Here is a 21,974-nt window from a genome sequence, read left to right on the forward strand (position 1 = left end):
TGCCTCTACCCAAGGCACCCTCCTCCAGGCCTGGACGACCCTCCCTCCACCGCTCCTTACCCACCTCCTCGTCTTTCTGAGCCTAGCCGAAATGCCTCCTGCCTCCCCTGGGGAGCCTTCCCAGATCCTATCCAGGGCTTGTCACCTGTGCCACTCATGGTGACCAAGCCACAGACGACAATTCCCATGGTCACACCAGAGCTGTCAAAATTCCCGTAAGGTTCCCGTAAGGGGTCAAAGTGCCCAGGTTCCCAGGAGTGTGACCTTGAGCAAGTGCCTGGCCTCTGGGGGCCTCAGCGCTCTCACCTGTAGAGTGGGGACAACAGTAATAGCAGGACCAATGTCACAGTGTGGGTGTCCTTCTTGGATCGCCTGTACCAGCCTCTCAAAGGCGGCCACGCCTCTGAGTCGCCTGCAGGGGGTTTGCGCTGGTTGGGTGGCTGGGTGGTTGACTTGCTGTCAGTCTGGAGTAGCGTTTCTGGCCTTGGAGCCCAGGACTGTTGTCACACCCCTCCCCGCCCCGAGTATTCCGATGGGTGGCCGAGCTGCTTCTCTGGGGTTACTTTGAACACAAAGGATATTGGGAAGCAGTGGCGCATACGTGAATGATAAGTCAATGAAACCTGCCCAGCCCCGCCTCACCACCCCACCCCGCCAGGGGCTTCATCCGCAGAGCGGGCCCCTGTCAGGTGTGCCCAAGTGGGAACAGGTGCGGGGCAGACCAGGCGCTTCTTTGCTCTTCCCTGTGCCCTGCTGCCTCTCTACTCCGCAGAGACTGGCAAGAGGAAACCCTGGACGGTCTCCGCGTGGCCTTGGCATGGGCGGCCCCGTTCGCACAGGCAGTCCCTGCCTGTCTGGGCACCGCGCCCACTCCTCAGACCTCCTTCTGGGGTCCCAGAGAGGCGACCCGCTGAGGAGGGCGAGTCACTCTGCAAACCTTGACCAGGCACTTTGCAGGTGCACTCTGCCCCTGCCTTCCTGGAGCCCACAGTGGGGACGGGACACACAGGTAATTAACCAGCCTCGCGGGGGCCGGGGGGGGGGGGGATGCGCGTGCAGCGGTCAGAGCCGTCTTCCCTGGGAAAAGCAGACACCCACGAAGGCTGGCGGGGAGCCTCCCAACAGGGTGCCCACCTGAAAGCCCAGGGTGGGTGGGAATGGGTATGAGGAAGGGGAGGGACGGAGAGACCGGACAGTGGAAAACAAGGTGGGAGAGAGGCAGGAGGGTGCAGGAGCCACACGGGAGGGCAGGGAAGACTGAGGATGGGCTATGCTTGGCAGGGGGCTGTGGGGAGGGCAGCCAGAGGGGTGGGTGGGCCCCAACCCAGGACGGGCAGAGTGACCGTGAGGGGACAGCACTGCTGGGGAACAAGCCGCCCCCTCATGCCCCACCCCCCGTGGTGGGACCCTCTCCTTGCACCTGGCATCTCCCCTGCCCGTCCCGTCCTGGGGCCCCTGGCAGGACCCGGCTGAGGCCCTGTTGATCTGCTCTTGATCGAGAAAGCCCAGGGCAGTGCTCAGATAGGGGGACAGGGGCAGGAAGAGGCCCCGGGGAGCAGGAGCGCCCCTCACCCCACCGGGCCTGAATCCTCCCAGCCACTTTTCTCCTCTGTGATAAAATATTCATGTCAGCAGAGCGGGCCCTCTTTGGGAAGGCTGCCTGTGTCTGGCTCATGCTTTGCACAAGCTTTTAAAGACCAGGACGCTTTTCCTACTCTCTAAGCATTTTCTAAGTCCTGAATCAATAATGCACTTTGCCGGGCTTCGAGCAGCTTTCTGCCTGTACCCTCCCCCACCTGCCCCTCCCCCCCTGCTTTGTCCTCTCTCTCCTCTCTTTTGTCCTTCCATCCCTCCTTCTTTTATTTACTTTTTAAAAAAGTATTAAATGAAAGTGTTGAGCTGTTTGGTGGAGGGTGGGCAGGAACTGGAGGCCTGAGAGGCTGGGGCCCAAGCGCCTGGGTGAACAGGTTGAGCCTGTGTGTGCAGGGGACGGGGAGGAGGGGAGGAGCTGGCTGAGCGCTCCAGCTGGCCCTGGTGGAAAAGCATTTGAGGTCCGCTGAGCTCCTGCGTGGGGGAGGAGGAGGGCACGGCCTAAGCCAGCCTCCCTCACTCCTTTTTCTAATCAATTAGAAAATGTTTACGGCTGTGTAACTGGACAAAACAGGGAAGGGGGCATGGAACAAAGGCATATGTGAGTCGAGCCCCAAAATACATCCCTGAACTCTCTAAGGAGGGCACAGTCCAGCTTGGCCCGTCTACCCTGCGTGGTGGTGAAACCCCATCACTGTCACCGAGCTGTGCAGAGGAGGGGGTCCCGGCCCTTGTCTGGGACAGGTGCGGCCGGCGTCTGGGAGGCGGCGTGGCCGTGGCTGGGAGGGCTGGAGTGCGTCAGTCGGCCGCAACGGCTGGGATAGAATTCCCCACTCTGAACATTCCTGGAAATCTGGCTGTGGGAAGAATCCACATATGCCCAGGACAAAGCAGAAGGTTTCTTCTTCTTCTTTTAAATAATACAATTTTAAGTTCCTGGCAAGATTAACCCTTGTGTAGCCAGAGCTGCGGCAGCCCCACCCCCACCCTTTGCCTGGCCCCGGGAGGAGGACAGCTCACCCTGGCCAGCAGCGGGCCGCACAGCGCCTGGCATTTCTGGCCCAGGCGGCTTCCCAGCAGAGCCTCTCTGGGCGGCGGGGCCAGCGCGCATCCGGGTGTCCCCAGGTCCCCTGAGAGGCACAGTGGCTGCTCTGTCTGGGAGCCGCAACAGCACCCCGGGGCAGACTGAGGCCTCTGCTCGCTGCCCACCACCTCCATGCTGCCCACCTGGGTGCAGCAACCCTCAGAGCATCGCTGAGGTCAGATAGCGCCGCGTGCAAACAGCGTCAGGCAGTGTGGTGCAAAGGTGGGCGGGACCCCCACTCTCCCAGAGTCACAGAAGGTTCTGGAGGGAGCAGCTCTGTGGGCAGGGTTGAAATGAAGGGCCCAGTGCCCCCCCTTTCCTCCCGAACAATGTGGGGCACTGGGGCAGGGGCAGGGCCGCTCTGTGTGACTCAGGAACGGAGCTGCCTTTTCTTGAGTTCCACTCTGGCCGGGTCGGGTTCCGGAGCTGGCCTGGGGCTCTGGGTCCAAGGTGGACCTTTGTCCCGGAGATGCCACTGTGGCTGGCCTGGAGCAGGAGTGGGGGGCAGCCGCGGTGGCCTCCGGAGGCTCGCTGCTGGGACAAACTAGCCCCGAGTCCCCTGAGACCCCGGGAAGGCACCTCCCGTAGGCTCACTGGCCCTCCCTGCCCGATAGTGACTTGGGGCAGGAAGGAAAATTGCTCCAACGAGAAAAACAAAACAGAAAAGCCTCCCTCCCGGGCCAGCTGCAGCTCCAGCCCTGAAGAGCCGGGTCAGTTTCCGCTGATTCATGAGCAGGGAGGGTGACCTTGCTGTCGTCCAGGCCTTTTGCTGGGACTGAAAAGAGAAGAAGCCTGTGGGCGGGGAAGGAGTTGGATGTGGAGAGAGCCAGAGGGCCCGGGATCAATGAAACCGCAGGAGAATGAGAGAGAGGGAGAGGGGTGGGGCAGAGAGCCGGTGCACACGCACTAAGGGAGGGAGGAGGAGAGTAGAGACCGTCAGGGCAGCTAGAATTAGAATCGGCTCCGAAGAGAATCTCCGTTTCCGCTCTGTTAATAATTTATCCCCACTGCAACTTTTCTTACCAATAAATAGGAAATAATTTGTTAGGGAGAATTCCCTGGGCACCCCGGCTTTCTCCCTGGAGTCGGGGGAGGAGGACGTGTCTCTCTGTGCCCTTCCTACTGGGCAGCCTGGGCACTGAGGGACACACAGAACTCGAGACTCCAGGATGTCAGGGTCATTTCAGGAATGGGGAAACTGAGGCACACCTAGAGCAAGGCCTGGACCGAGGTCACACGCGGTGTTAGGGGAAGTCCCTCAGGCCCAGTTCCATGCTGCCCAGGCTAGAAGAGCCCCCCCGGGAGTTCCAGAAGCCAAGTCCACGGTGGGGGGTACGGCTGGCTCTCTGCCTCCCCCGGCCTCCCCACCTCTGCTCCTCCCTCCGTCCTGTTCCGTAAGGACGGAGCGGGTGCCGCCCTGGCCCCAGCCTCGGCACCCTCAGCCGGGGGGCCCTCCTGGGCAGCCTCCCGCCTGCCCCCCCAGGACGGCAGCTGCCTCCAGCCCCAGCGAGCTTGACGGGCTGGGATGAGACAGGTTCAGTTGGCAACTCAGCAGACAGGTTCAAAAAAATCTGTCAGCTGCTAAACTGTGCCTGCCCACACGCCTGGGTGGCAGAGAGATGTGCTGTCTGCCTCCCGGAGGAGCCCGGGTCTGGAGAGCCGCGCAGGCTGGGGGCGGTGGCGTCCTTTCCCTTTTGGGTGAAGGGCACAGTTTCCCGACTCGTCTCAGAGCCCAGGCTCGGGGGGCCACGCCCCGGCTTCTTGTCTCCCCTTGGCTGTGGAGGACCCTGGTGACCTTGGGGAGCTGTACATAAAAGGGTACCGTCCTCCGGGATCTCGGAGAGCATCCGACGGGATGGTGCCAGGGAGGGCGTGCTCCACAAAGGGCACGCCTTGCTGTTTGCTGAAGCCGCCACTCGGGTGACGGTCCCGCCTGTTGTCCCTACACCCATCATCTGCCAGCCAGAGCCACGCAAGGTGCTTGCCACGTGGCACCTGGTGTCATTCTTACAGCGACGCGTGAAGTTGCTGTTGTCAACCTCATCGAACTTTCTCTCAATCCACAAAGAGTTCCCGCATTCCCAGGAGTGCTGCAGGATGTTGGGGACGGAGGTGGACAAGCTGGTGGCCCTCGTCCCTCCCTTCCTCCGAGACTTGCAGGGGTGGGGGGGAAATGGCCTTTCCTCATCCATCCTATGTTCGTGGCTGAGGCCCCTAAAGACGGATTAACGAGAGAAAAGCACAGAGATGGATTTACTGTGAGTTTCATGGGACACAGCAGCCTTCGTGAGGAACGAAGACCCAAGGAAACGGGTAAATGTCCGTATTCTTTGTGCTGGCTGACACGGAAGGAGGCAGTCACGGGGGCACGATTGGCTGAGAAAAGCGTGATCTTGCGGTAACGAACGGGGAACACGCACGGCCTGCGTGTCAGCTCTCCTCGGTGACCCTGCGTCCTCGGAGATGCGGGTGTCCTTTCCCCCAGGCCCAGGGAGGGTCCCTCTCAAAGGAGGGTCTTCTGATCGCTTCGGGGAGCAGGTCACAGAGTGACCTTCCTGCTTCTGCAGTTTTCTCAAGTTCCTTCAGCTTAAAGGGGTAGCCTGTGCTGAGCCCAGTCGGGCTGTAGAAGCTGAGTGACCCGCGCAAGCCCCTGGGGCTAGCAGGTGGCTGGGCCAGGACTGGACCCCCTCACCCGGCCCTGCCGCTGCTGTGCAGGTCCCCAACGCCGCCGACAGGGACGTGCGGCCACTGCGAGACTTTGGCCTGGGATTCGAGGCCAGTCCCCACCTGCCCCCATTGTCTCGGCCTCTTCCTCAGACTCCTTCCGAGTCCGGTGAGGCCCCTCCCCGGGCTCCCTGCCCAGGGCCTGGAGGTTCAGACAGCTGGGCTTCCCACGGCCACCACCGTGCCCGCGAACGGCGCACGTTCCCATTCAGTTATGTGCGCTGCCCGCGGCTTGTCTGCGGTGTTGCAGCCCGGCCTCTGACTCCCGCCGTGCCCTTTGCACAGAAAATAACAAAAAAGCAAAAGCGTTTCAGAGCCCGTCACGAGGCTTGAAAAGCGTGGCGTAAAATGGTTTTCTCCGCAGACCTTTTCGTGCCCGGCGTCTCCTGCTCCGTGTCCCTGTAGGAGACCCGTGTCCTCCCGCTGCGCCGGCGCTGTTGGTCCAGGCTGGCTGCCTTCCCCCGCCCCGCACCCCTGCCTTAGCCCTCCAGCCACACCCCTTCCCTATGGCCCGGACCCCAGCCTTCACTCTCCAACCACACCCCTTCCCCCATGACCCGCACCCCTGCCTTAGCCCTCCAGCCACACCCCTTCCCCCATGACCAGCACCCCAGCCTTCACCCTCTAACCACACCCCTTCCCCCATGACCCGCACTCCTGCCTTCACCCTCCAGCCACACCCCTTCCCCCATGACCCGAACCCCAGCCTCCACCCTCCAGCCGCACCCCTTCCCCCATGACCAGCACCCCAGCCTTCACCCTCCAGCCACACCCCTTCCCCCATGACCAGCACCCCAGCCTTCGCCCTCCAGCCGCACCCCTTCCCCCATGACCCGCACCCCTGCCTTAGCCCTCCAGCCACACCCCTTCCCCCATGACCAGCACCCCAGCCTTCGCCCTCCAGCCACACCCCTTCCCCCATGACCAGCACCCCAGCCTTCGCCCTCTAGCCACACCCCTTCCCCCATGACCAGCACCCCAGCCTTCGCCCTCCAGCCGCACCCCTTCCCCCATGACCAGCACCCCTGCCTTCGCCCTCCAGCCACACTGCTTCCCCCGTGACCAGCACCCCAGCCTTCGCCCTCCAGCCACACCCCTTCCCCATGACCAGCACCCCAGCCTTCGCCCTCCAGCCACACCCCTTCCCCCGTGACCAGCACCCCAGCCTTCGCCCTCCAGCCTCACCCCTTCCCCCATGACCCACACCCCTGCCTTAGCCCTCCAGCCTCACCCCTTCCCCATGGCCCGGACCCCAGCCTTCACTCTCCAACCACACCCCTTCCCCCATGACCCGCACCCCAGCCTTCGCCCTCCAGCCACACCCCTTCACCCTCCAGCCACACCCCTTCCCCCATTACCAGCACCCCAGCCTTTGCCCTCCAGCCACACCCCTTCCCCCATGACCAGCACCCCAGCCTTCGCCCTCTAGCCACACCCCTTCCCCCATGACCAGCACCCCAGCCTTCGCCCTCTAGCCACACCCCTTCCCCCATGACCAGCACCCCAGCCTTCGCCCTCTAGCCACACCCCTTCCCCCATGACCAGCACCCCAGCCTTCGCCCTCCAGCCGCACCCCTTCCCCCATGACCAGCACCCCAGCCTTCGCCCTCCAGCCGCACCCCTTCCTCCATGACCCGCACCCCAGCCTTCGCCCTCCAGCCGCACCCCTTCCCCCGTGACCAGCACCCCAGCCTTCGCCCTCCAGCCACACCCCTTCCCCCATGACCCACACCCCTGCCTTAGCCCTCCAGCCTCACCCCTTCCCCATGACCCGCACCCCTGCCTTCACTCTCCAACCACACCCCTTCCCCCATGACCCGCACCCCAGCCTTCGCCCTCCAGCCACACCCCTTCACCCTCCAGCCACACCCCTTCCCCCATGACCAGCATCCCAGCCTTCGCCCTCCAGCCACACCCCTTCCCCCATGACCAGCACCCCAGCCTTCGCCCTCCAGCCACACCCCAGCCTTCGCCCTCCAGCCACACCCCTTCATCCTCCAGCCACACCCCTTCCCCCATGACCAGCACCCCAGGCTTCGCCCTCCAGCCACACCCCTTCATCCTCCAGCCACACCCCTTCCCCCATGACCCACACCCCAGCCTTGCCCTCCAGCCACACCCCTTCCCCCATGACCCGCACCCCTGCCTTCGCCCTCCAGCCACACAGCTGGGCCTTTCAGGCGACTGGCCTGCGTGTGCCTAGAGAGGAGAGCCACAGCCACCCCGGGCTCGGTTTCCCCAAGATTCCCCCCAGGTTGGGTGGCACCGAGGCCGGGGCAGGCTCTGCTTCCATCTGTGCGGTGGAGCCAGCAGCAGCACGCACTGCCCTGGGGATGTGACGAGACCCGCCAGCCCAGGCGCGGGGCTACGATCGATGAGCGTTGGACCGTTGGGCTCCTGAGTCAGCCGTCCCCGAGGGGGCCCGTGCCACGCAGTCCCTGGGTTTCCCGAGCACCCGCTTGGTGGTCTCAGACTCGCTTCATCCTCCCTCGGAAGGGCGCAGGGGGTGTCCCTGGGGAGCTGCTGCGTGATGACACACAATCACCACCGTTCGGAGACGTTTCCTGGGCGTTCTGGGGAGTGGAGACGTGCGCTGTGTCACCTGACAGTGGCGCAGAAAACAGAGGCTCAGAGAAGTAGAGTGGCTTTGCCGAGGTCACAAAGCCGCAGAGCACAGCGCCCAGGTGGAACTCAGGGCGTCCAGACCCCGGCCAGCTTCCTTCACTGCCCAGACTCACACGGGGTTTCTAACTGGGGACATGGGGCTCCATGAACCCCTTGAAATTGCAGGGAAGATGTAATGTGTTGTTACTGCTCTTTTCTGGAGAAAATTCCAAGGCTTTTAATCAGGGCTGTGATTTTTTTTTCATATATTCGTGAAATGTTTAAAGAATCGATTTCATGCTTTCAGTAATATCAAAGGTGGGCTTTGGTGCCATCCTAAGAGGTTAGAAAGTGCGCCTTAAACATTCCCGGCCAGGCGTGGTGGCTCATGACTCTAATCGTAGAATTCGGGGAGGCCGAAGCAGGAGGATTGCTTGAGTTCAGGAGTTCGAGACCAAACTGAGCAAGAGTGAGTCCCCGTTTCTACGAAAAATAGAAAAATTAGCCAGGCGTGCTGGTGCGCCTGTAGTCCCAGCTACTCGGGAGGCTGAGGCAGGAGGATGGCTTGAGCCCAGGAGTGTGAGGTTGCAGCGAGCTGTAACGATGCCACTGCACTCTAGCTTGGGTGACAGAGCGAGATTCTGTCCCCATCTCCCCCCCAAAAATTCCCAGCTTTTCCGCCTGTGTTAGACCACTTTGCTTTGCCTGCTGTTTTCATCACGAGTTAATCTGCTCTCCTGGAGGTGGTAGAAGTGTGCAGACCACGAAGGCGCTCTCCCTCGGAGGCGCGAATCCGGCCTCTCCCCTCCTTCTCGAGCACGCCGCCGTCAGCTGTGGGAGCAGCACTCGGTGGGGGCGGTGGGGGGAGCCCGGCCTCCACCCCCCAGCTCGCTCCTGGCCACGCTCCCCAGTGCGGAGAGAGAAGGCAGGCAAGGCCGTGAGCAAATGCCGCGTTTGGGAAGGGAACCAGGGTCCGAGGGTCAGTTCCGCGTGGAAGGCACGGAAGGCAGGGAAACGGGCCTCCTCCGCGGTGGGCTGGGAGGGCAGCGGGAGGAGCAGAGCGGGGTGGGGAGCGGGGTGGGGGAGGCAGAGAGGGAGAGAGTGCGCTGGCCACGCTCGGGACTTATTTATTGTGCTCGCTGTTGATTAAGCCGCTCCGCAGCAGGCGCGGCTGGTAAACACACAGGCTGATTCATTAGTTTCTGACCATCTGCTTCCCGGGCCTGGGGCGGGGGCGGCGGGCCCTGCGGGTCAGGGCGGCGTGGCGCCCCGTCTCCTGGCAGAGCCGGCTGTGTCCGTCTTCCCGGTGACAGGCGGGGTGCGGGTGGGGGATTTGGGGGATGCTGTGTGGCCCCCCCTGCCCCGTGGAGACCACCAGGAGGCTGGGCAGGGTGGGGGACATGAGGTGGGGCCGGGGGCAGGGGGTGGGGGGGGACAACAGAGAGGGACCCGGGAAAGGGTGAGGTGTGGGTGACATTAGCAGTTGGGGGTGGACAGGAACAATACCAACACTCAGTATGAGATATATTATTGATATAATTGTCGTTATATTAATAGCTATTAATACTTAATGTGATAATAACTGTAATTTAATGAGCAGTCACCGAGGCCCGGGCCCCACGTGGAGGCTTCACTGCACTGTGCGGATAGGCTCGGCATCAGCGGGGGCTCGGGGGCTGAGTCGGGACGGAGGGCTTCCCGGAGGGAGCACGGGGAGGACTCCAAATGCCGGGAGGAGGGAGAGCGGCGGAGGGACCAGGAGCTCCGAGCAGTGGGGGCGGCGGCCTGGGAAAGGCGCAGCTTCGGCGCTGGGTGGGTGGGAGTGTCCCAGGTGGGCCGTGCGGCCCGGTGACACCTGTTGCCGTGTGCAGAGAGACCACTCATGGGGGCAGGGAGGGCCCAGAGAGCCTCTGGGGAAGTCACCAAACATGCGTGGCTCGGCGCCTCCCCCTGGGCTGTTCCTCCCGCCCTGCTGCCCCGCTCACCTGGGATGTGGCGAGTCTTGCTTCGCTCGGCTGCCACGAAGACGCCGCAGACCGGGGGCTGACGGGGCAGATGCTCATTTTCTCACAGCCCTGGAGGCCGGAGGTCCGGAGCATCTCGTTGGCAGGTTGGTTTCCCCTGGGGCCGCTCTCCCTGGCTTGCGGACGCCGCCTGCCCCGGCCTTCCAGTGGCCTCTTCTCCCAGCCCTGGCGTCCCTCCGCCTGTCCTGGTCCCCTCTTCTAAGGGCGCCAGGCAGACGGGCTCAGGCCCACCTTGAGGGCCTCCTTTAACCTTAGTCACCTCTTTAAAGGCCCTGTACCCAAATACCGTCACATTTTGAGGTACTGGGGTTCCTTCAACACAGGAATTTGGGGGGATGCAATTCAGCCCCTAACGAGGCCCAGGACTGAGGTGGGGGGATTGCTAGGCTTTGGGGGAGGCACAAGCCTGGAGGCAGACGGCCCTCCTGCCCCGGTGCGAGCCCTTAGGTCACCAGCCCACCGCACTCCTCCCCAGTGGCACAGCTGACCCACCCCACCCCTGGGCTCAGCGCGCCCCTCCCTGGAGCCTGCTGCCCTCTCAAGCCACCGAGCCACCCCCACACGTCTCTCAGCCCCTCCCCGGTCAGGTGACAGCATAGGACCAGGTGTGACTGGCCCAGAGTCACCCAGCCAGAGCGTGAGAAAGCTCAGACCCCCATGGGGTGAACCAGGTCCGCCTACCGGGCAGGAGCAGCTTGTCCTCAGAAGTGCCACCAGAGCCAGCCCTGCCCTGGGCCTCAGTTTCCCTATCTGCTTAATATGCCATTGGGCTCCATAGTGAATTCCTTCCACCCTGGGTCCCGTGAAGCAGCAGGGCCAGGCCAGGCGGAGGGGACAGTGGCCCCAGCGGACAGAGCTATTTTCTGGCCAGGGAGGGCTCTGTGAACCCAGGGCCAGCCCCGCCCACCGAGGAGCCCCGGGCAGCCTGGGGACCTGTCCTCCGCCATGTTGGATCAAAGCCCGGGGCCTGGGGCCAGCTGCAGTGACGCCTGGCAGGGGAGGGGGGAGGGGGGCGGCCACTCCCCCATGGGGGCCAGACGGCTCGTTTGAGAGCGAGAGGTTTTAACTCAGATCCAAGCCATTTTGTCTCTGAACAAGCCAGACGCCTGAAATATTCATCAAAAAGAGCTGTGAGTGGTCTGGGGCGCTGTGAGCTGTTAGTGACAGTGTTTTCTGGTGCCTTTTTTTTTCTTTTTAATTAATAGACTTTAGAGCAGTTTCAGATTTACAGAAAATTGAGCAGATAGTGCTGAGTGCCGCCACTGCCCGCCCCCTTTGCAGGCCTCTTCCCTTATCAGCGTCTTGCGTGAGGGTGGGACGTTTGTCGTGAACCAGTATTGGTACGTTGCCATTAACTAAAGTCTGTGGTTTACAGGAGAGGCCCTCCGCTCTTGGGCTCGTGTGTGCCTGTGGGTTTTGACGCGTGCGTGACAGCGTGCACCGCCATTGCGGGATCACACAGAGTAGCTTCACTGTCCCCAAGTGCTCTGCCCCCAGCAGCCACTATGGTAGCGGCATTGCCCCGTCTCTGGGGCGAGTTCGCACCTCGGACCAGACTCGGGGGAGGGATCTGATGTGCCATGGCGGGGAAGCCACAGCTGGGACCTGCCGGCCGGGGCAGCGGGGCTGCCAGCTTCCCTGGGGCACTGGAGAACAGTGAGGCCTCTGCAGCCGGACGCACCTGCCAGGTAGGGTGGGTGGGGGCGGGCCAGCGAGGGGCGGCGCCCTGTGGTCCCCAACCAGCGCCCCTCCCACCTGTTTCTATGAACAGTACTTCTCACACCAATGTGTGGGGTTTCCCAGCGGTTCTCCAGCTCTGGACACCGACCGGGTGTCCACCGATTCTGTCCAGTTCTGCCACTAACTGCACAGAGACAGCGTGAGACCCCACAGGGAAGGGCTCAGTCCTGGGGGACCCCCCCCTCTGACTGCACGTCCGGAGCCTCCTGTACGTCTGACCAATGGGCTACAAATAGGGGGTTCCCCCAGCACCCCTCGGGTCTGAGAATTTGCTAGAACAGCTCACAGCACTCACAAAGGTACTCGACTTAGGCTTACTGGTTCAGCTAACTGGAAGCAATGCATAGGGCAAGGTATGGGGGAGGGGCTTGGAGCTTCCAGCCGCCCTTTGAGCACCCGAGGTGTTCACCGCGCCCGACGGTATTTTGTAAAGGGTGGGGAAGGCATCGTGGTGTAGGACACGTTTAAAGAGTCAAGGACATGCATGGGAATTTTTGAGGCAGACAGAGAGCGGAAGGGCACATCCAGGAGAGGGAATGCCATCTGCAAAGGCTCAGAGGCACGGACAAGAAGCAGGGCTTGGAGGACGGGAGTGCTCGGCTGGGAGGCCCAGGAACACGTGTGGGAGGGCAGGTCAGGGTCGATGTGTTAAAGAGTGAGGACTTCATCCTCCAGGCAGTGGGGAGCCATGGAGGGCTCCGGATCAGGGGACTAGCACCCACCCTTCTCGGCTGTCTGTGTTTAGAGTAGGAACAAGTGTGTGCTCTCTCGGGAAGCCCTAGAGTTGCGTGGCTTGGTGCGCTTTGGGGGAGTGGGTACGAATGACCACCTGGTGCCTGGATGCAGGAGCACAGGCTCCGTGACCGCCGAGCAGGTGTCGGGCGCGGGCACGGGCCGGGCCGGGCGGAGGCTTCCCGGGCGGACCCGAGCAGCCAGCACCCACCCTGCCCTCTCCCCTCCCCGCTGCAGGAGAACCCCTACCTGTGCAGCAACGAGTGCGACGCCTCCAACCCGGACCTGGCCCACCCGCCCCGGCTCATGTTTGACAAGGAGGACGAGGGGCTGGCCACCTACTGGCAGAGCATCACGTGGAGCCGCTACCCGAGCCCGCTGGAGGCCAACATCACCCTGTCCTGGAACAAGAGCGTGGAGCTGACGGACGACGTGGTGGTGACCTTCGAGTACGGCCGGCCCACCGTCATGGTCTTGGAGAAGTCCCTGGACAACGGGCGCACGTGGCAGCCCTACCAGTTCTACGCGGAGGACTGCATGGAGGCCTTCGGCATGTCCGCCCGCCGGGCCCGCGACATGTCGCCCTCCAGCGCCCACCGCGTGCTCTGCACCGAGGAGTACTCGCGCTGGGCGGGCTCCAAGAAGGAGAAGCACGTGCGCTTCGAGGTGCGGGACCGCTTCGCCATCTTCGCCGGCCCGGACCTGCGCAACATGGACAACCTGTACGCGCGGCTGGAGAGCGCCAAGGGCCTCAAGGAGTTCTTCACCCTCACCGACCTGCGCATGCGCCTGCTGCGCCCCGCCCTGGGCGGCACCTACGTGCAGCGGGAGAACCTCTACAAGTACTTCTACGCCATCTCCAACATCGAGGTCGTTGGCAGGTAAGGCCTGGCGCGGGCCCCGGGGGCGTCCCCTGGAACCCGGAATGTGACCCAGTGCCCGGGACGGGACGTGGCGCCTCTCTGGGACGGCGCCTGCTTCCTGGGATGCTGCCCGGTGCCCCATCAAAGGGACAGCTAGGGTGTCTGGGGCTGCACCAACGACATGCCGGGGCCTTTCCATGGAGGGAGGTGCACGTGTGGGTGACAGACGTGCTCCGTAGGGCCCGGGGGTCTGGACGGCAGGAGTGGGGCCCGCCAGCGTGGGCAGGGCTGGGATGGCGCCTGGCGCAGGCGTGCAGGAGCTGCGGGAGCCGTCCACTGACTCAGTGGATGTCGGGGCCCCCAGGACCACCTCGGGCTGAATGATTGACCAGAAAGCCTCACAGAACTCGGTGCAGCTGTTGCACTCGCAGTTATGGCTTGTTGCAGTGAAAGGACAGAGATTAAAGTCGGCAGCAGGACAAGGTGCACCGGGCAGGCCCAGGGGAGCCAGGTGCAGCTCTGGCTGTCCTCTCCCGGTGGGGCCACGCGGGCTGCATTGAGCTCTCCCAGCACCAGTGTCGGAGGGCACTCGGGGACAACCCACAGCCGGGGCACCTGTGCGAGCCTTGGCGTCCGGTTTTTACAGGAGTTGGCAGCTGGGTGTGGTGGGCCTTCCTGGCTGGCCTTGTCTCGGTTTCCAGAGGCTGAGCTGATGCTGCGAGGCCAATGACACCCCCCCACCCAAGTCATGTCATTAGCGTAGACTCTGGTGTGGCCAAGACCCCCTGGCTAACAGGGACACTTACAGATGGGACAGTCCCAGGCTTATGGGGTTAGAGGTCACCTGCCAGGAGCCAGGCTGGGTCAGACTTTCCTTTGGAGCGTGCAAGGTGTGGACAACCCCGACTTACGAGGTAGCCCCAGTTCCAGAGAAGGACAAGGTTAGAGGACACGTCGGGGGAGGGGAAGGAGCCTGTCGGAGGAGGTGACAGCAGCCCTTGATTCCCAGGAACTGTGTGGACCGTGGGCGGTTAAGTGGTTCCGCGCGTCATTTGTCTACTTGGCAGACAGCGTGCCGGTCTGTGGGGCGGGGCCTCTGTGGAGGGGGTGGTGACGGTCACGCCTCTCTCGTTGCATCGGGCTGAGGGTCGAATGAGTGAGGTTGATGAAGCCCTTAGAACAGTGCCCAGCACATAACATGTGCAAAAAAAAAAAAGTTGAATAAAAACCGGACAAAACAATGGAGTGAGAGGGCTGGGGCGGGCTGAGGGAGGACGGAGTTGAGAGCGAGGTGTGCAGCATGATGGGGCCAGGAGGGCAACTGAGGCAGGCATGGGCAGGGGCCACACCAGAGGCCCCACTGGGTGACGCCCTGTGGGCTTGTCCCCCCGCAGGCTCTAAGCGCTGCCGAGTGTGTAATTCCTGACGCGTGGAAAAAGCAGTTTGCTGCATGGTGTGTGTGGCATCATCCTGTTTTGTAAAGTGTACGATACGCCTGTGTGTATAATCTCTGTATCTTAAAGAGACGCTGGAGAGAAGTCTGGGCAGGCACAGGAGAAATGTCACGGGTGCCTGCCAAGCGGCGTTGGGAGGGGCCGCGTGGTGCTTCCGTCTTCAGCTTGTGTTTGCATTTTATTTTGCTTTGACAATGTGCAAAGGCAAGGGGTTTGTGAAGCGGGAGTCAGGGTCAAGGCTGGCAGATGGGCGTGGGGCAGGTGCATACACAGGGGCCTGTGGTTCTGACTCCCGTGGTCGCCGGCCCTGCCCTGATCGAGACGGGGTGTTTAAAATCAGGAATGCTCTGGAAACCACTCTCTATGTGGGCACTGTTGCAGAAGCTGAGAGTCCTGGCTTTTGTCCTCTGTTTGTCTCTGTGACCTCCGCCCTCAGGAGACAGTTGTCTGGTTGGTACAAGACACCCCCGAGCCCCCCAATCCCACTGGGCTTAGCAGCTCGGGGGTGGGAACCAGGTCCCCAGGCCTTCCCCTGACCCCGGCCTGTTTTCTGACTGGCGCTGGCTGTGGCAGGGGGACCCTCGTCCACAGGAGTCTGGTCACGGCTGCCTTAGGCTTCACTGGGCGACCAGTGTGGGGTCCTGGCGTCCGGGCTGGCTGCGGGGTGGAGGCGGGGGTGGTGACAGTCAGGGCCTTGTGGTGGCCCTGCAGCCCTGGCAAGCCGACCTGGCATTCCAGCCCCACCCATCTGGACCCCTCTCTGGGCCTCAGTTTCCCACCTGTGACAAGAGGACTGGGACTGCCTGGAGTCCATGTCTTGCTGGCCAAGTGGCAGGGTGGTCCCTGTCTGGTGGCCCGCGGCCCCCGTTGGCACCCAGCCTCTGTGGGCGGCGTGGATTAGCCGTGGTGGTGGCGAAAGTGCGGCAATCGATTCACAGATGGAGTAAGTACTCCTCAGGCGGCTGGTTGGCAGGAAAGTGGCAGCTTGGCTCATCGATTAATTAGGTCTGGTTAGATGGATCAGCAGAGGGCTGTGACTTCCTCCTCTTTCGCTTCTTAAATTCCCCTTGGGAAGGCCCAGCTGTGCCGAGGACCAGGTGGCAAACGGGGATGTGGGACCCAAGCAGACGATGCCCCCAGAGTTCCCGAGTGGGCGCCTGGGGACTCCGGGGGTTCTGGGGCTTCACGCTGAACCTCTTCTGCCGGCTCCCTCAGAACTTCACCATCCCCATGTTCCCAGGCCTCGCCCTGTGGCCGCCAACGACAATCGCGAATACTTGCCCGGTGTTTGCTGCGGCCCATTTGCTACTGAGTGCTGCATGAAGGCCTCACGTGCAAGTGCTTGTTTAGTCAATAGCCATCTGATCCCCCCGTGGTTAAGGAAGGCCTGAGCTGCCATGCGCTGAGCATGCAGCCCTGAGCCAGCCATACCTGATCCCCACCTTGGAGCTTCCCTGCAGGGACGGCCTGCCCCGAAGCCTGTGTCCTCAGATGAGGAGGCGGAGGCTTGTGAGGTCCGGAGCGTAAGGAGGTCACACAGCTCCACCAAGTGCCATACAGCCAAGATCCGACCCTGAGCGCGTCCAAGCTCAAGTCCGTCTCAACCGCTGAGCTGTGGGTGAGGCCCCGGCCCCACGGCCTCCTCGCCCCTGGTCCCAGCTCCGGCTTGGGCCTTCTCGAGCTCAGGTGGCCTATGTTATGGAGCCTCCCGCCAGCCTCCACTCCCAAAGCCAAGGTTCTTTGATTCAGTGGCTGTTCCCTATTTTATTCCTCGATTAGCTAGTCACAGCTCCAAGGCCCCCCTTGGGGGAGGCGGGAGTGGGAGGTAGAGGCTCCTGGCTGGGGCGGGGCCAGAGCAGCTGGGGAGAGCCCAGGGCCCTGCGGAATGCGGGTTTGGCACAAATCAGGGGTAAGAGGGGGCGGCAGGGGAGGCCAGGCACTGGTGGCGCAGAGAAAAACACAGCCACCTGCACCCTCCCCCCGCCCCCCGTGGCCCCTCCTGCCTGCCGCTGGCCCTGCCCCGCATGCCGGTTCCTGGAAGGCAGGAGGGGGGCGGGAGCTATTTTCTCCATCCACACATGGAGGAGCTCAGGTGAAGAGCCCAGAGCGGCTGGCTTTAAACTGAGCAGGAAATCTGGGGCGAAATCTGGACTGGGGAGGGATGAGATCATCGCTTTACGGGGCTTGGAGCAGGGCCGGAGCCCCCACCTTGCCCCTGACACAAGGGGCCCAAACCTGACCCAGCCCCTTCCAGGAGAGCTTTTACCGACAAGAGTCCCGACCCTGCCACCAAGAGCCTTGGGCCCAGGAGGTGTGGGGTGAGATCCAGAAAGCTGTCTCTGCGAAGCCCAAGCGAGCCGGAGGGAGGAGCTGCAGGTGGATTCGCTGGATGACTCCAACCTGGCGGAACCTCGGTTTTCTCATTATCCCAGCGTTGCGTTCCCTGTTAGACGGCAGGAGAGGTAAATCCCAGGCGTGGGGACCAGGCTGCCTGGATGTGAGGCCATCACTGCACCCACCCCAGGTGCTGCAGCTTGCGAGCTTTTCGAGTTTGTGGGGATTGCAAACCCACATGTCCACAGGGACTGGGAAGACAGCGTACGTGGGTAACACTGACCAGCAGAAGCAATAGGGAAGGGTGTGGTCCGTGGAGAAAGGGAGAGGGCAGGCCCCTCACAGGACAGCGGGCTGCATATCGCCAGCCTGGCGCAGCAAGGGCAGGCACACGGCACGTGTCTATGTGAAATCTCTTGATCTTCAAAATATTGACACCTTGGCCGGGCGAGGTGGCTCACACCTGTAATCCTAGCTCTATGGGAGGCCGAGGAGGGAGGATCGCTCAAGGTCGGGAGTTCGAAAACACCCTGAGCAAGAGTGAGACCCTATCTCTACTAAAAATAGAAACAAATTAATTGGCCAACTAAAAATATATAGAGAAAAAATTAGCCGGGCATGGTGGCGCATGCCTGTAGTCCCAGCTACTCGGGAGGCTGAGGCAGAAGGATTGCTTGAGCCCAGGAGTTTGAGGTTGCTGTGAGCTAGGCTGACGCCACAGCACTCTAGCCCAGGCAACAGAGTGAGACTCTGTCTCAAATAAATAAATAAATAAAATAAAATAACATATTGACACCTATTTCAAAATCTGTTAAAACTCTGAACAGGTTAAAATAAGAAAACGGCCCTGTAGCCCAGGACACCTTATGAGATGAGTTGCCAGTGTACCCTCCCGGCTCTGAAATTGTCCGTGTCTGTTTGTACCCTGTGATAGGGCCACAGCAGGGCTATCATGCCAGGAGCTGGGTGTGGGCAAACTCTGGCAAAACGGCCTGGCCAGCCCTGCCCACTCCGGGTCTGGGAGTCGGAGGGAAGAGAGGAGTCAGCCTATCCTCACCCCCAGGCCATGGCTGGGGGAAAATTCCTCTGCCCAGAAAACTCTTGGAAGCTCCAAGAAAGCAGCCCTGCTGGTCCCTTTCCAGCTGAGGGCAAGAAAGGAGGAGTGAGCTTCCTGTTCCTGGAGGCATTCAAGCCCAGTGGGGTGGTGTTTGTGGGAGATGATGAGCAGAGGTCCTGTGCACCAGATTAAAGTCTTGTGCACCTGTTCTGTTCAACAGTTACAAACATGGATTTAGTGAACAGGGACAGTCGGTACCGTTTACTCACAACGAGCCAACAAGGGTTGTGTCCTCACTCCCTTTCTGCCTGGCAGAAGACCTGCTAGATCCCAGAGGCCGAGCTGGGCCTGGACAGGCTGCACACCTGGGTCCCCTACCCTCAGCTGGGGTCCCTGGGCCGCCCCCTGGCTGGTTTTCTCCTCCCTGATCGCTTTCTCACCTTCTCATCTTCTTGCACAGAGTCCTGTCCTTATCGATGACGATGGTGACAGCGGGGTATGGGAGAGGGACAAGAATAGCAGCAGGAGAGGGAAGAAAGCCTCTGGAGGGGGAGGGACGTGCAGAGAGAGAGGTCCTGCCGCACTCCCCAGGCCTGTGCCCACCCCTCCCTTCCTCAGCTGCTCTACTGGAAAAGCCGGGCGGGAAGGGAAGGCCGTGACATTATTCTGCCTGTGCCGACTGCTGGCCGTTCTCTGAGGGCAGAGCTTCCTCCCTCAGCAGTGCCCGCTGTCACCGAGAATTCTTACCGTCCGGGTGGTGTCCTAAGTCCTGCATGTACGTTTCCTGATTGAGCCCTACCCAGAGAGGGTCATTGTCCCCATTGCACAGAGGTGGAAACCGAGGCCGGGAGGTGAAGGAATGGATGGAGCTGCCCATTTGGATGGCTAGTATCAGAAAAACGGAAAATAACAAATGCGAGGATGTGGAAGGTTAGAACCTGTGTGCGGGCCGGGCGCGGTGGCTCACGCCTGTAATCCTAGCTCTTGGGAGGCCGAGGCGGGCGGATCGCTCAAGGTCAGGAGTTCAAAACCAGCCTGAGCAAGAGCGAGACCCCGTCTCTACTATAAAAACAGAAACAAATTAATTGGCCAACTAAAAATATATACAAAAAAATTAGCCGGGCATGGTGGCGCATGCCTGTAGTCCCAGCTACTCGGGAGGCTGAGGCAGGAGGATCACTTGAGCCCAGGAATTTGAGGTTGATGTGAGACTCTTGTCTAAAAAAAAAAGAACCTGTGTGCGCGGCTGGTGGGATGTGGGATGGGGCAGCACCTTGGGGAGCGGCGTCGGGGTCCCCGGGGAAGTTAAATACAGGGTGACCACACGGCCCAGCAGTTCCTCGCCTGGGTGCAGACCCACGAGAACTGAAGGCAGGGACTTGAACAGACATTTGTACATTCATTTTAATAAAAGCATTATTCAGAGTACCCAAAAGGTGGAAACAACCCGAGGTCTCCATGAGCGAGTGGCGGAAAGACGAAACGCGCCGCACGCGTGCGGTAGAGCACCATTCACTCTTAAAAAGCAAGGAGGTTCACACAGGAGCTACAGTAATAGGGTATTGGGCAGGGGGGAGGGGGAGGGGGCGGGTGTATACATACATAACAAGTGACATGTGCACCATCTGGGGGATGGTCACGCTGGAGACTCAGACTTGTGGGGGGAGGGGGGGGAAATGGGCATTTATTGAAACCTTAAAATCTGTACCCCCATAATATGCCGAAATTAAAAAAAAAAGCAAGGAGGTGCTCACACGTGCCACAACACGGATGAACCCCGAGGACCCCATGCTAAGCGAGGCAAGGCAGTCCCACAAAGGGGCAAAAACCGTAGGGTTCCACACATGCGAGGTCCCCAGAGCCGTCAGATCCACGGAGACAGAAATAGAATGGCGGCTGCCGCGGCTGGGGGCGGCAGTGGGGGGTTAGCATTTAACGGGGACAGAGTTTCCATTTGGGAAGATGTAAAAGTTCTGGAAGCGGATGGTGGTGAGGTTTGCCCCTCACTGTGAATGTACTTAATGCCACCGAACTATACATTTAAAAATAGTAAGATGGTGAATGTTGTGTACATTTTACTACCTAAAAGATAAAAGATAGATGGATGAATGGACGGACAGATGCATGGATGGATGGATGGATGGATGGATGGATGGATGGATGGACGGACAGACAGATGCATGGATGGATGGATGGATGGACGGCCTTCACGTCAGACTGTCCAGGTGCAAATCCTGGGTGAGATGTGGCCCTGGGCACGTCCCCTAACCTGTCTGTGCCTCCGGAAGACAGAGACAGTAGCCCTGAGGGCTAGATGAGATCGTCAGCGTTAGGAACAGCAGATTGTAGGGCGCCTGGGGCTTCTTCACCCTGGGCCTGCTGCGGGCTCTTACAAGGGCAGAGGGTGGGCTTCAGGGGTCCACAGACTCGCTGAGAAGTGTGTGAAGTGTTACGTGCAGGGTCGGTAGCAGAGCAGCCCCAGTTTTCATCCCATTCTCAAAAAGGGCCCGTGATCCCGAGACGTTTGGAGAGTCCCTGGAAAGGCAGTTTCGTGTTTTGCTTCCCACATTTTAGACCCAACATACATGTGCCCTGCTCTTTGGGGGCAGAGGTTTTGTTAGGTGCAGCTCACCTTTAACTGCCCCCACCAAGCCTCCTGGGCTGTTGCTTCCCACCAGAGAGTGGGCATGGGTCACTAAAGACAAAATGGGCCGTCGCTGAGAGCTGGGGGCGCTGGGAGGGCAGACGTGTGGAGGAGCGGGGGCGGGGTGCTGGCCCCTGGACCCAGGAGGTTCCTCTGGCGCCTGGGTTCTGCTCCCCTACCGCTGTGGCCCACCCTCAGCAGAGGGGTCTCCAGGGTCAGGGGAGGTGCAGGAAGCCCTGCAGGTGCTCGGGGGGGTGGAGTCACTCACAGTAACGCCCTCCCAGCGGCGCTGGGAAGATTCAGCCCGTAACAGGCACCTGCCACATGCCGGACACAGCCACGCGCTTGGGATGCCCCGGCTGTGTGGGGCCGACACTCTAGCGGGGCGATGGAGGAGGAAGCGCACTAAGTAGCCTCCAGTGACTACAGGTGCTCAGTAGGAAATAAGCCAAGGTGAGCTGGGGACCAGCCTGAGACCTGGAGCAGGGGTCTAGGCAGGGGCTTTGGGGGAGAAACCTGGAGGGCGTGTGGGGAGGGGTGCGGTGGGGGCGGCAGGGCAGCTGGAGACCAGGAGGGCCCTTCCAAGCCGACAACATGTGGCCAGGTTCTCGTGGCGGCTGGGGGTGACTCGGGCCTCCTGGAGGTGGCCTTTGGTGGTAGAGTTGGCGTGGCAGGGCACAGCAGGCACCGAGGGCACCCCGAGGTGTCCGGCTGGAGACACTGGCTGGGTGGAGATTTCACCTTGTCGAATGGGGACAACTGTCAAATGGGGAAGATGTTTCTGGAGGACATTCTTAAAAAATATTTTTCATTTTATTTTTTTATGTTGCCATACAATAAAATTGACCTTTCTGGGATGCAGTTCTGTGAATTTTGACACGAGTGTAGGTTCCTACAACCACCACCACAGTCAGGTCCAGAACTGTCCCGTGGCGGAAGAACTCCCTGGGGCCACCCTCTGTAGCCACAGCCTGCCCCACGCTCGGCCCCTGGACGTCACTGACCCGCTCCCTGTCGCAGCAGTGTTGTCCTTTCTGGAAGAGTCCTACGGGTGGACAAGCTCACGCAGCGTGGCATTTTCAGCCTGGCTGCTCTTGCCCAAGGCCACGCCCGTGAGGCTGCAG

At 61.2% G+C, this 21,974-nt stretch overlaps 1 protein-coding gene across 1 annotated transcript in view; it reads left to right on the forward strand.

The window, feature by feature from the left end:
* Positions 1–21,974, forward strand: part of NTNG2 (netrin G2) — a 67,471-nt gene that overhangs the window by 15,361 nt on the left and 30,136 nt on the right. Inside the window, exon 2 of the mRNA XM_012744132.3 lies at positions 12,736–13,379. Within this exon, the coding sequence (XP_012599586.1) occupies positions 12,736–13,379 (644 nt within the window). The remainder of the gene's footprint in view (positions 1–12,735; positions 13,380–21,974) is intronic.

This window comes from Microcebus murinus, chromosome 12, assembly GCF_040939455.1.
Source record: "Microcebus murinus isolate Inina chromosome 12, M.murinus_Inina_mat1.0, whole genome shotgun sequence".
Classification (NCBI taxonomy): domain Eukaryota; kingdom Metazoa; phylum Chordata; class Mammalia; order Primates; family Cheirogaleidae; genus Microcebus; species Microcebus murinus.